Here is a 13,337-nt window from a genome sequence, read left to right as displayed (position 1 = left end):
ATATACCTAAACCGGTAATGTCGTCTCTCCTACTGACAAATATTATGTAAACATTAAGACCCTTAATATTGCCCTGGCACCGTCAAAATTAGTATAACGTGAAAGCAAATCTAGTTTCAGCATTGATCCTATTTTGACATACCTTCTTCGTGGAAGGCGATATTTGACTATACACTTTTTTTTTTCATCACATCACAATGCTCATCGGAAAATCCACAGATATAAGCAAATCATGGTATAATCTTGTCTGAGACACAAAGTTCAGTCAGTTTGAAGTATAGATAAACGAGCGATTTTGCAAAAAATGTTCAGGGCTGCTATTTCCAAGATTAAGGCGAACCTTACCGCATATGGCGCACGAAAAATTAATATCGAAGATTTTAATATAGTTAAAGAGGGTAAAGCAGAGATACTTTTTCCCAAAAAGGAAACAGTCTTTTACAACCCTATCCAACAATTCAATAGGGACTTAAGTGTTACATGCATCAAAGCTTGGGACAATTTGTACGGTGACGAGTGTGGTCAAAAGAGGAGGAACAAAAAGGGCAAGAAGAAAAGAACTGCTCAAAATAGCGATGATTCTTCCAAACGTCAGAAAATGGAGGATGGATCGTCAAGGGAAACTGCTGAGGCTTCCAAAACAAAAACTCCTTATATTAATATTTTGGAAGCTTTATCGGCCACCGGTTTGAGGGCGATTAGATACGCTCACGAAATTCCTCATGTTAAGCAAGTTATTGCTAATGACTTACTCCCAGATGCTGTAGAGTCTATAAAAAGAAACGTTGAATACAATAACGTTGAAGATATCGTCAAACCAAATCTAGATGACGCTAACGTTCTAATGTACCGCAATAAAGCTGCGAATAACAAATTTCATGTTATCGATTTGGATCCTTACGGTACCGTGACTCCATTTGTGGATGCCGCTATCCAGAACATCGAAGAGGATGGGCTAATGTTGGTGACTTGTACTGATTTATCTGTCTTGGCTGGTAATGGATACCCTGAGAAATGTTTTGCGCTATATGGCGGTGTAAATATGGTTTCTCATGAGTCTACGCATGAAAGCGCCCTAAGATTAGTATTAAATTTACTAAAGCAAAGTGCTGCAAAATACAAAAAAACTGTGGAGCCACTTTTGTCACTAAGCATCGATTTCTACGTCAGAGTTTTTGTGAAAGTCAAAACAAGCCCAATTGAAGTCAAGAACGTGATGTCGAACACCATGACTACTTATCATTGTTCTCGTTGTGGCTCCTACCACAATCAACCTTTAGGTAGAATTTCTCAACGTGAAGGTAAGAAAAATAAAACGTTCACCAAGTACTCTGTCGCTCAAGGCCCACCAGTAGATACAAAGTGTAAATTTTGCGATGGAACATACCATTTAGCCGGACCAATGTATGCAGGTCCTCTGCACAACAAGGAATTCATTGATGAAGTATTAAGAATTAACAAAGAAGAACACCGTGACCAGGACGATACATACGGAACACGCAAGAGAATTGAAGGTATGCTGTCCCTAGCGAAGAATGAATTATCGGATTCACCATTCTACTTTAGTCCCAATCATATTGCATCTGTGATAAAACTGCAAGTCCCTCCCTTGAAAAAAGTAGTCGCTGGATTAGGCTCCTTGGGCTACGAGTGTTCGTTGACACATGCTCAACCTTCATCTTTAAAAACGAATGCTCCTTGGGATGCAATTTGGTACGTGATGCAAAAATGTGATGACGAGAAGAAAGATTTGAGTAAGATGAATCCAAACACCACCGGCTACAAGATTTTATCGGCCATGCCAAAATGGTTAAGTGAGGATGTCAAATCTGAATATGACTCAAAACTATCGTTTACACCAAATGAAGAGAGCGGTAATATTGAGAAACTGAGAAAATTGAAAATTGTAAGATATCAAGAAAACCCTACAAAGAACTGGGGCCCAAAGGCTCGTCCTAATGCTTCCTAGGAGCTCGGGAATTTTAGTACTGGTGCTGGAATGCAGGCGTAATGAGTCGGCCTGACGATTGCATCACGGATACGATGCTCGTTTTTTGGCATACTTATAATATAAATGTTTAGATTAATCGAGAATAATCGTATGTATGTGTAACAAATATAGATGTATATGTATAAATATAATCAGAAGTACAAACCGAAAAATATAAACCGGTATATTTTTTGTGTTATGCTTGCTGTCGTAATTTTTGGCAATATAAATGATAAAAGCTTAAAGGTCTAGTATCGAACTAAACACATTATTTTTTGAAGCACTTTATGCCTTTCTTGCCTTACTAAAGAAGTAGACGGCACCTGGCCACCCTAAACAAGTGCATATAGCGGCGCCCCACTGGAAGACTTCTGGAACCAGTCTCCTACTTTCAGTGATCATCCAGGCTTCACCGACTCTACCGCCAGTATACCTTTTAATTGGTGCAGCGCGAGCAGAAGACCTCAAAACTTGATTGAAAAACATTTTGTATTCGATATGAAAAAGATTGTAAATATCTGTGATGTGCTTAACAATACAAGATAATAAAAAAAAAATGAATTAAAATTAAAAGAAAGATATAATACTCCAATACACAAAAAGAAAAAGAATAAGAATGGAGGTATGGCCGGCTTATATACCAAGTTTATTTGAATCTGCGAACCGTCACGGAGAAGCTACCCTTTCGTATTTTGGTTGCTACATTACCATTATAGGGGTCGCTGCTTGTTGCATTCGGGCAAGTAAATAATCTATTTACCCATCCATTTTGTGTCCCCTTGTTCAGTCTTGCTATTCTTTAGCCCCGCCCACACGATCACTTTTCAGATCTCGCCTTTATGCGGTCACCGCGGCGATCGAAGCACCCTGCATCTTTATCTAAGCGACTGCAGTATTATCGGATTTAAGAAGAAAAAAAGATGGTAGTATTGTTTTCACGTATAGACTTATCTACCTTTTTAGGATAAAGGCGGAGAGAGAGCCCACAATCAGTCAATTGATTCTGTTGAAGAAAAATATCGTGATGACTGTGATTGTAAACAACATGGCAGATAGCTTGAACACGTTCCGACACGCTTGTAAATAACACTCAATTAAAGTTTCGAAAATAAATCTAGGTGCTGATTCGTGTACCCAATCTGAAGATTGGGTGGCGTGTTTGATGATTTTCAAAAGGTCCTTTTCAAGGTGACCGTGCTTGCTGAACTTCATCACCTCGTCATGTACAGTTTTCAAAAGTGTCTTGTGGAAAACATAGCCACCAAGGGAAACTCCGATTGTCCCCCCCATGGCACTAAAACAATATACGAGGGAGCCACTAATAGGTGATTTTTTTGGCTGATGATATTCGTGGTAGAGGTTCGAAAGACGGGTTAAAATCATACAGGAACCTAGTAACGGTAGAGACAAACAGGCATACTGCTTCCATACCGGTAAACTCAAACTTGCTCCCATAAGAGCTATATATAATATCAAAGTAACTCCACTCAACACAACCTCCAGCATGTAGTTTTGCGTTTGTGGCTTCCAAAAATAACAAACACTGATATAACCCACTACAATGGAAAAAAATACTGGGAGTAATCTTTCTGCAATTTGTAATGTGCTCATATTCAAAACAATGGTAAAATATGTTGTACCGAATGGGATAATGCACATTAGTGCCGCGAAGCAGGACGAAATTCCCATCATTGTCCACATCAAGTGTTTGTCACCTCTCAACGACATCGAAATAATAGAGTTGACGTAAGTTTCGTTACTCTCTATCCACCAAAATAATATACCACAGGCGATGAATACAAAAAACATAACGCCTTGAATTACCGCACTATGCTCTAGTCTTGTGATATCCAATGAAGTTGCTTGAACAAACCAGAGTAGCAATACCGCAAGAGCCAAGATTTCGTATAAATCAGGACTCAATAGTATCTTCTTGAGTTTTTTCCATGAAAGAGGTGAGGAACCTCCATGGTGTAAATTATCCTTGATAGAATATATGTCTGCTAACATGATTGAAGCGTTCACAAGGCAAAAGGGTACAGGAATCAAAAAGGCATTCTTCCATCCACTGCCATGGGAAGTATCAAAGAGGTATCCTAGGAAGGGCCCTATGGCCACACCTAGAGAAAAAACTATCACCGATGCACTCAAAGAGTACCGGTCTTTCTTGTCAGAAAAACGATTTATGATAGTACTCTTAAGCACCATCAAAGCACCACTGCCAAATCCTGTGATAGAACGGGCAAAGATGAACGTCCAAAAGTGGAAAGCGCTCCAAGATAAGTAGCTACCGAGAATAAAACTGATTTGAGCTACGCACAACAGCAATTTCACGCTAGATACTATAGATAGTTTCAAAAACACTAGTTGCCCGATAGCATTACTCAGTAGATATACGGAGACGATCAATGATAGTCTCCATAATTCATGGAACTCAGAAGCAATTGTGGAAACGATTGACATTAGGATAGCACTATCCATTGCAATAAAGAATAAATAAGTACACATGCAGGATGAAAATATTCTTCTTCTAGTGAGATCATGTACGAATCTATCAGAAGACGTAACCCTAGTATAAGAAGAATTTGTCCCATTTTCTATGTCTTTAGCGGCCCTTGGAATAGAACCGTAATCATATGCTCTCATTTCAGGTCTGTCAACTAGTGCTTCGGGAGCTGATGCGACAGAGGCTGGGCTCAAATCTGAGGTTGGCAAAGCATCAATACCTGGCACAGAACTATCCAATTGCGCCACGGTCATGTCTCCATTTCCTTCTAACGCATTTGCTAAGGACTCTGGAAGATCATGCACGCTCATCGGAATATTATCGCTGGTAATACTTTGCAATGGAGAAGCTGACCTGTTACTGAAATCTGACATAGACCTTTGTAAAGGAGATCCCCTAGCAGGCTCTTCCTGTGAAAGGAACTTAAGACGTTCTTGCTTAGCATTCTCTGCCAATTTTCCATCGATGTCATCACTTTCGGTTTGAACAGAATTACTGTTCTCAGGCATTCTTGGTAAAAAGTGTGTGTCATTAACGTTTATATTAAACGTCTTTGGACTATTGCCCTCTCTTGGCTCACTAGGAGTTGGTGAGATTGGACTATTTCCACTAGGAGTTGGTAAGATTGGGCTATTTTCACTAGAAGTTGGTAATAATGGACTCTTTTCATTAGCTTCTTCTCTTTTGAGATTTTCAAAAACAATCCTATTTAAACTTTCTGGTGCCACACTCCTCCGCTGGACTTCTTTTTTTAAACTCTGAACACTCTTTCGCAAGTTTTGCTGCTTGTTCTTCAATTTAGCAAACTCACGAAGTTTCTTACGCTGTTTATCCTTTTTCCCCATATCTATTTGATCTATGTCAATTACTCTAGTAAAGTCAAAGGATGACCAAAAAATAGCGAACTAATCAAACAAATATCTCAGTTATTGTTTGCAGAATACGAACTGACCTATTTCAAAAAAATACGATAAGATGTGAGATAGGAATGTAAAAAAAAAAAAAAGTGACTTGACACAATTGATTCCTTTTAGAGATTGCGGGCCCTAGCAATTTTTTTTTCAGTCCCCAGAGACGGGCGCTAGCTTTTTTTTATAAAAGTAATACTAAAAAAAAAGGTATTGCTAACACTTCTTTGCTTATGCCCGGTTTATTATTGTTATTATAAAAGATGATACTATCTATTTATATTTTTATTGACTTCGTTTCCTTTTGGAAACACCAGTGAGGCGCTTCTCCCATCTACCGAAATCTTCGTGGTGCATGCTATGAAATCTTCACTTTTCTCACTTTCCGTAATATATGTAGGAATAGTTATAGTGCCATCATCTTCCTCGTCGTCATCTTCTTCCTCTCCAAATTTAGCATTGTGATTATAGTTATAGTTACTGTTTATCTGTTCAATTTCCCTGATGAAGTTGGGAACCATTTTCGGTGCGAATCTTGCACTGTTCAAATCATAGCTCTTAAAAGGCTCTGGAATCTTGATAGACGATTCCCTTGATACGATATTTAGGGATTCATCTTTCAGTGTCCCTATATATAACTTTTGTGTATTTGCTTCCATAGGAGCCTCTTGAGTATTCTTTTTTTCAGTCACCTGAAGGAGATAAACAATATAATTCTGTTTTGGTAGTTTTATGGCATCAAGTAAATTTATTTGAGAGGACGGGTACCTTTGTGAAAAAACATCCGCTTTTGATTGAAATAAAATTTGCCGTTGGATATGTGGATTTACATTGTTCTTTGCAATATCTTTCTCCATATCAGTCATGCTATTAATTAGATCTCTATAGAGATTCATATCGATTACCGAGCTGGAATCTGTATTTCCGCCAAATAAAAATTTCTCAAAGAAATTTAATAAGTCGTACCCAAAGTAAGGGTCATCTTCAAATTCAAATTTGGATTTGTAGTCCTCGTCTAGCCCTTCATGAATCCTATCGTTAAACCACATCAAGAACTTTTCAAAAAGTGCTTCATCTTTTCCCAGGTCAATTATTGATTTCAAAGTAATATTCAATAGCTCCTGAGATTGTTTTAATAGAAGTTCAACTGCTGTTAAATCAGCATTATTGTCAGATTCATCTTGAATAGAAAAGGCTTCTAATACACCTTTTACTTTTTGGACAAAAATAATGATCCTTTCACATGTGGGCACAAACGCCAAAGTAAAAACCTGAACAGTCTTTTGGTAAGCTTCGCAGCCCAAAACTTTCCATCTTTTGAAATTCTTCTCACCCACTGCATTGCATAACCAATCGTCTAAATCGCATGGAACTTCTCCTAATAAAAATAAACATTCTAGTTCTGACTTCAGCTTACTATACCCATAGGCTTCATCACATATTCTTTTGAGGAAATCCACATACGGCGTTGTTAATTCCCGGTTAATAAACTCTATATGCGCGAGCAAGTAACCTATAAGCTCTTTTATTACCATCATATAGCGCAATAAGTCCACTGATGGTTCGCTCTGTAATAGCCGTTCCAAGTTTAAAGTTGATACAGTTCCATCATTATATAAGCAATGATAAAAACCATCCTGTACTTTAACTACCGATTTAAGGATCTTCTCGTTCTCAAAATCACTTACTGGCAAAAGAATAGCGTAGTCACCATTAAAAAAAACTGTGATTTTGTCGTTTCCTTCATTAAATATTACGTGAATGTCTAATTTTTCACGATTTTCAGGATCATCCTCATCGGGACCTCTCCATAGACTATTCGGTGGAGTGTAAGGTGCAATAGTTACTCTTTTAGAATCCTTGACGAATCGAATTAATTTTGGTAATACATCGATTACATTATAGGCAAAACTTCGATGACCAGATTCATATTTTAATGGAATTCGGTCCCATATACCTCTTGATATATTTGTTCTCGGTATTCTTAAAAATGAGACTAATCTACCGTCTTTAAAGATATCGTGAATCCTAATGGTTCCATCCTTGAAGAAAATTGACAGAAATTTACCAGTGGAAACGTCCCAATTGTAATTCGCCACTAAAGCTATATTTCTAATAGGAATTACTGCAAGTCTAGCGTGGTCTGACACTCTGTGAATGGCAAGGCCTTTTACTACTCTAATAGCAAATATTGGGAAGCGTGGGTTATAATCGATGAAGTAATCATTCATGGGAAATGGCGTTTTGTTTTCAAATCACTTTTACATCTTCAAAAACTATTCTTTGAACACAAGCTTAAACTAATGCTTTGGCTAAAATTGGGTAGGATCTGTGATACTTCTTGGATTGTTTTGTAAACTTGGGCGCTACGCAACCGAAGCAAAAATGTAAATCTGAAAAATTCAAGAAACTAAGAATTAAAGTTAAAACAACACGTTTATTTGTATTAAAGAACAAGATATGTGGCCCCATATTATAAACTGTTATTGATCACTTGCATAAACATCAAGTTATGTTTAAGAAGGAACCTCACATCAAAGCTTTGAGTAATCTAAAAAACTCTGAAAGAAAGAAGTTACTCCAAACTTGTAAAAAACAGACGAATAATGAGGAGTACACATTTCCAACCTCGACTATAAAGCAAACGAACTTTAGTGGTCAAAAGAATTTTGGGACAGTGTATACAGACGAAAATAATATTCCGATATTATTCAAAGAAAAGCATAATGAACAACTTTTTCCCACCGTATACTCCTGTTGGGAGAACCATACACTATTACCTATTGTCTTAACTCACGGATTTGTTATAGAAGAGCATTTGTTTAATGGTGCTAACTTGATGATTTCCGGCTCAATTCCGCCTTTTAATCCTCATTGCAAAATAGGCACTCTCTGTGGTGTGGCTAGTAGACAAGCTCCTAAGCTTGTTTTAGCCATAGGTATTGTTGAAATGGATCTTCCTTCCTACAATAGAGTAATCGGTGAAACGGGTATTGCCGTGAAAATCATTCATCATTTTAATGACGGTCTTTCGAAAGCCTTCAAAGTAAAGTTAGAACCGCCAAGTGCTTTCCATGTTGCGTCAGAAGATGAGGATATCAACAACACACAGATCGAATTCCAAGAAGAAACTAAAATTGTTGAAAAGACACGTGAAAACGTACAAGAGATAAACACAAATATTGAAGAAATTGCTGAAGTTTTGGATCACTTATCCGTCTCGGACGTGGACTATTTCATTACAAGGGCATTATATTATACGTTAACACAAGATAAAAGTTTGGCGTTACCTATTTCTGCCTCAAATTTTATTTCAAACCACATTATGCGGAATTTGCCTCCGATTGATCACAACGAAGTCAACGTTAAGAAGACTTCGTGGAAGAAGAGTGCAAAATTTTTGAAACATTTCGAAAAAGAAGGCTTCTTAAAATTGAAAGGAAAGGGAGACGATTTAACCATTATTGGTAAAAACACTGGTAAGGATGAACTAAAAAATTTCGTGCCGTATAAGCTTGGAGCTAACAATTCCGTCAAGGAAAAAGGTGAGAACACCAACTCCAAAGAAAAGGCATCTGGAATGATGTATTCGTTGACACTATATAAACCGTTTAATCTTGCGAAGGACTTTGTGAAGGAGGCCAATTTATCCTTTCAGACATACTACACCTCTCAAGATATTAGAAACGCTATTACTCAATACATTTCTATCAAAAACTTGGTAGATACAAAGGACAAAGGAAAGGTAGTTATGGATGACTTATTATACAACATGGTTAATAAAAAAAAGAGTACTCCCGATGTAGCACGTATCATACCTAGAGCCCAAATCTTGGATCCTTTACTGGCCAATAATTTTACTGAGTTTTACCAAATATATAAAAGCGATGATACGCTTTTGTCTAGAACACCAATGAAGGGTTCTCTGCCACGCATTAAGATTGTCACAGAAATGAAAATTGGCAGAAAAGTTATCACTAAAGTTAGCAATTTTGAAACACTTCAAATCGACCCAGAATTGCTTGCTGCTGACTTAAGAAAGATCTGTAGTGGGTCCACCACTATTGGTGAATCGCAAACATTCAAAAGTGCTGAAGTGCAAGTTCAAGGCCCACATGGCCAGTTAATTATTGATCATCTTAACAAATTGGGTGTTCCGAACAAATGGGTAGATTTTGAAAATAAATTGAAAAAGAAAAAAAAAAAGTAGACTCTAAATCATATATAAATGTATAGATGCAATAAGATATTCTGTATCAAGGCATACAAGCCTTTGTCTAATTTATCCTTAGTGAGACTAGCATAGTTACCTTTAGAGCCGCAAGAGACACACGCACAAAGAAGTGAAACTGCAGCTTTTCAGACTGGGCGAGAATATATTTATGTATATTTTGACATTTGACATTTGACATTTATCTGCGAGTCTTTATTTTTCCCAGCTACTATCATTCAGAAAGTAACGACAAAGCTCCTTTAGGAGCGCAAAGAAAAAAAAGTTCGAAAAACTAAAATATTAGTGAAAAGGCATTTATAATAAGGGAATCTGAAGAAAGCTGTACAACAGTTAGCCACCAAGCAAGATGCTACCTACAACAACGATTCCGAAGATATGCATCGCAAGTTCTATGAGAAGGTATCTTTCCCATACAGCGAGGTATCTATATGCCGAGGAATATAAGACAACATCTATGTCCTCCAATGCACCTTCGCTGACAAAGGACCAAGCCAAAAAGAGAGAGTTGAAAAGACTAGCACAACGAAGAGCCGAAGCAAAGAGACCCGCTACGACAAGCCCACTGTATATGCCGGTTGCTATGGCGCTAAGATACTTGCGTGCAGCAGAAGTAGGCAGACCTCAATCTCAACAAACAATTAATTTAACTACATTGGTGGTTGGCGAAAGAGGTACGGCGCCCATATCTGGGAATGTCACATTTCCCAAGCCATTGAGATATGTGAAAGTTGCCGTCTTTACTAATGACGAAATCAAACTGAAAGAACTTCGTGAAAAATATCCAAATCATTTAATCGGTGGAGCGGATCTTGTTGCGAAGATTAAAAATAATGAAATTCCCGTTGATTTTGACAAGGCATTTGCCACACCAGATATCGTGCCTACTTTACAATCACAAGTGGCTAGGATACTGGGTCCTCGCGGGGTTTTACCTTCCGTTAAGAAGGGCACAGTGAACGATGATATAACTTCTTTACTTCAAGAGAGCTTGGGCTCTATGCCCTTCAGACAAAGGGGAAATGCGATCAGCGTTGGCATCGGAAAATGTTACTTTACAGATCGAGAGCTCTTGCAGAACATTATATCTACGAGAGCAGCATTTAAAGCCGCGGTTGAGAACCAGAAAGCCAAGAAACCAAGTATATTAAGTAAGACCACGCTATCGAGCACACACGGCCCTGGTATCGTGATCGACTTTGCCTAGCCAGGAAAAGATATCGGCCTTTTGAATTCTTAATCGTGTATACACAATACTGACGTATTAACTTTCCTTTTATATACAATCATGTACATACGTAAAAACCATCTCTTTGAAGTTGACTACACTAACTGACTCTCTTAATTCGAACAAATAATAAATCTATATGTTGCATAATTGTTATAATATCTATGTACAAGATTTGTTCCTTTGTATATGAATCCCTGCTAGAATTCAGTGAGACAAAAACCATCTTCCCTTGAGTTTTCTCCTTTTCAATATTTTAGAGCCCTGTTTGCTCTTTGCCCTGGCCAAGAATCCGAAAGTTCTCTTCCTCTTCAACGTACTGGGCTGATACGTGTTACCTCTTGACTTCCACCGTCTTTGCCCAATGAAACCAAACCCAAACGGTGTAGAGGACATGGTTTTCAATGGTGAGCTGTTTAAAAGCACGTTGGTTTGCGGACGTAATACAGACAGAGCAGAGATGGGCGATATGGAGGAAAACATTCTCCTTGACTGAAACTGGTACAGCCTCCCAAATAGTGACATCCTTTGTTGCGATTGTGAATGTTTGCCCCACTGTTGACTTAACAAGTCGTTCTTACTCCTCTTGTATTCGCTGCGTCTTTTACCTTCAACTGGAAAAATGGCTCTTAGATTTCTTTACGACTGTCTGATCACGTGACCGCGGCTTGGGTTCTCACACTTTGGGGCACGCGATACTTGCATAAAATGCTATTCTATGTGCACTAATTTTTGTCTAGCAAATAAAAGTGCTGTAGCATTTGTTCTTACATAGCCCAATGGTGCGCGTCCAAGCAGTGGTATGCTTCGCTGCCCATATTTCTATGCCATCGGTCCTTTTGTTAGCGTGAGTTCCTTCCTATCTCATCTTTCACACAAAAATCGAAAACGCGTCAAGATTGTGTGTGAAGCCAAAAAAGAAAAACAAACAGAATAAACAAACAAAAATAAATAGAGAACTCGAGTAGATAGTCGGGAAAAAAGAACAAACAGTTGCTAACAGTTTGTCATTAGCGTGCTATTTTTGTTTCAGGAATAATTAACTATAGAAAAAGTGCTAGATCATAGGTTTCACCGATGCCAGCTAACGAAGACAAGGAAAATAATATTGTATATACAGGAAATGAAAGTTCCAGCACCAGCTTCCCACAGACACCAGCCCACCTGTTGAAAAGGTCCCATTCCAATGTGCTAAAGCCACCTGTGAGGCTAGACCAACTGAAAAAAGATATTAACAGCAACAATGGCAAGAACTTAAAGTACATACAGGGAGGTAAGGAAGTATCGCCCACGAAAAGATTGCATACACATACACAGCAACAAGGGAGATTGCCTCTGGCAGCTAAGGACAACAACAGATCGAAAAGCTTTGTGTTTGCTCTCGACACTGCAAACCAGAATAAAGATGCGGAACTTGTACCGCAACAACAGAATACATTATCTACACGCAAGAACGATCAGCTCAGAAAGCTCTCGCAGATCTCTCGCAATCGTAATAGAGGTAATTACAACGGCATGCTGAACAACACAAGAAAGCTACAGAAGTATGGTTCTGTCCTCGGCTACAATGCATTGCCCAAGATGAAAAGTTTGGTTTTAAAAGATCTGGCGGATCCAGGTAAAAACCAAGAGAGTTCTGACGATGACGACGGTAGTGAGGGAGCTGACAACAAACTCGGCAAGAAGCTCCAGAGCGCCTTTTTCCAACAGCATTCTTCCGAGGATGAGCACGAGTTTAGTGGGGGAATCGGTTTATTTAATAATCAGGGCGGTCTGCAACAGCTCATAAAGAACACAGCAAAGGGAAAAGAAGGCTCCGCAAAAGAGGACCATGACGATTACGATATTGAAATAGCACCTCAAAGACAGGAGCCTTTATTATATGTGCCAGACGGCTATCCGCCATTCCAGCAGGAAGATATCTTAAAACTGAAAACGTTCAACTCTCCATACGGGCTTGACCTGGAATGCGAGAGTAATAACGCTAACAGCACAGATAAAGTTGGCCTGCTTTCATTAGTGGAAATTAACGAAGAAGTTGAGCAAGACAACACGGCACACACAATTAGCGATCAACAAGAGCCTGCTGCGCTATCGTTAGCGCTCGAGAACGCCGAGGACGATGAGAACGCTGCAATTCCCGTTATAGAGTCTCTATATAACGGTGAAGGACTCGATTCCGAAGAATTGGAGGACTTACTCACTTAAATTCCGTGCGTGCACACACAAATCATCTATACGCGTATATACAGATACTTTACAATACACAACTTCTGGCTACAAACGGACGCGATATTGGGGGTACCCTTCCCGCTGGCGCAATTTAAACCGCGACCTCACCCAGACCCCGCACCACTGCTGAGGGGCTATTGTTCGACACGTTCCAAATTGCTTTACCCTTCAGTTGCTAAGGGTCCAACACGGCTAATACATACCTTTAAACTTTGTGCCATTGTTCTGTCATCTAGTACCTT

The 13,337-nt window shown here is 38.8% G+C and overlaps 8 protein-coding genes across 8 annotated transcripts; 4 read left to right on the top strand and 4 right to left on the bottom strand.

The window, feature by feature from the left end:
* Positions 1-304: 304 nt before the first annotated feature.
* Positions 305-1,969, top strand: TRM1 (tRNA (guanine26-N2)-dimethyltransferase; the record flags this gene model as incomplete). Its single annotated transcript, XM_018363555.1, has 1 exon — positions 305-1,969. One exon carries the CDS (start codon positions 305-307, stop codon positions 1,967-1,969), a length of 1,665 nt encoding a protein of 554 aa, XP_018223684.1.
* A 306-nt stretch (positions 1,970-2,275) lies between these two features.
* COX26 (Cox26p) lies at positions 2,276-2,476 on the bottom strand (the record flags this gene model as incomplete). The annotated part of the gene is made up of 1 exon (XM_018363554.1): positions 2,276-2,476. The coding sequence occupies one exon, from the start codon at positions 2,474-2,476 to the stop codon at positions 2,276-2,278; it is 201 nt and encodes a 66-aa protein (XP_018223683.1).
* Positions 2,477-2,983: 507 nt separating this feature from the next.
* VBA4 (Vba4p) lies at positions 2,984-5,341 on the bottom strand (the record flags this gene model as incomplete). The annotated part of the gene is made up of 1 exon (XM_018363553.1): positions 2,984-5,341. One exon carries the CDS (start codon positions 5,339-5,341, stop codon positions 2,984-2,986), a length of 2,358 nt encoding a protein of 785 aa, XP_018223682.1.
* Positions 5,342-5,673: 332 nt separating this feature from the next.
* On the bottom strand, positions 5,674-7,635 carry APC4 (anaphase promoting complex subunit 4; the record flags this gene model as incomplete). Its single annotated transcript, XM_018363552.1, has 1 exon — positions 5,674-7,635. One exon carries the CDS (start codon positions 7,633-7,635, stop codon positions 5,674-5,676), a length of 1,962 nt encoding a protein of 653 aa, XP_018223681.1.
* Positions 7,636-7,916: 281 nt separating this feature from the next.
* TMA64 (Tma64p) lies at positions 7,917-9,614 on the top strand (the record flags this gene model as incomplete). The annotated part of the gene is made up of 1 exon (XM_018363551.1): positions 7,917-9,614. One exon carries the CDS (start codon positions 7,917-7,919, stop codon positions 9,612-9,614), a length of 1,698 nt encoding a protein of 565 aa, XP_018223680.1.
* A 370-nt stretch (positions 9,615-9,984) lies between these two features.
* On the top strand, positions 9,985-10,842 carry MRPL1 (mitochondrial 54S ribosomal protein uL1m; the record flags this gene model as incomplete). Its single annotated transcript, XM_018363550.1, has 1 exon — positions 9,985-10,842. One exon carries the CDS (start codon positions 9,985-9,987, stop codon positions 10,840-10,842), a length of 858 nt encoding a protein of 285 aa, XP_018223679.1.
* A 228-nt stretch (positions 10,843-11,070) lies between these two features.
* Positions 11,071-11,388, bottom strand: MRX14 (mitochondrial 54S ribosomal protein bL34m; the record flags this gene model as incomplete). The annotated part of the gene is made up of 1 exon (XM_018363549.1): positions 11,071-11,388. The coding sequence occupies one exon, from the start codon at positions 11,386-11,388 to the stop codon at positions 11,071-11,073; it is 318 nt and encodes a 105-aa protein (XP_018223678.1).
* Positions 11,389-11,940: 552 nt separating this feature from the next.
* Positions 11,941-13,071, top strand: PDS1 (securin; the record flags this gene model as incomplete). The annotated part of the gene is made up of 1 exon (XM_018363548.1): positions 11,941-13,071. The coding sequence occupies one exon, from the start codon at positions 11,941-11,943 to the stop codon at positions 13,069-13,071; it is 1,131 nt and encodes a 376-aa protein (XP_018223677.1).
* Between the last annotated feature and the right edge of the window lie 266 nt (positions 13,072-13,337).

This window comes from Saccharomyces eubayanus, chromosome II (assembly GCF_001298625.1).
Source record: "Saccharomyces eubayanus strain FM1318 chromosome II, whole genome shotgun sequence".
Taxonomy (NCBI): domain Eukaryota; kingdom Fungi; phylum Ascomycota; class Saccharomycetes; order Saccharomycetales; family Saccharomycetaceae; genus Saccharomyces; species Saccharomyces eubayanus.
Note: the sequence above shows the minus strand (reverse complement) of the source record. Positions and strands in the feature narration are given on the sequence as shown.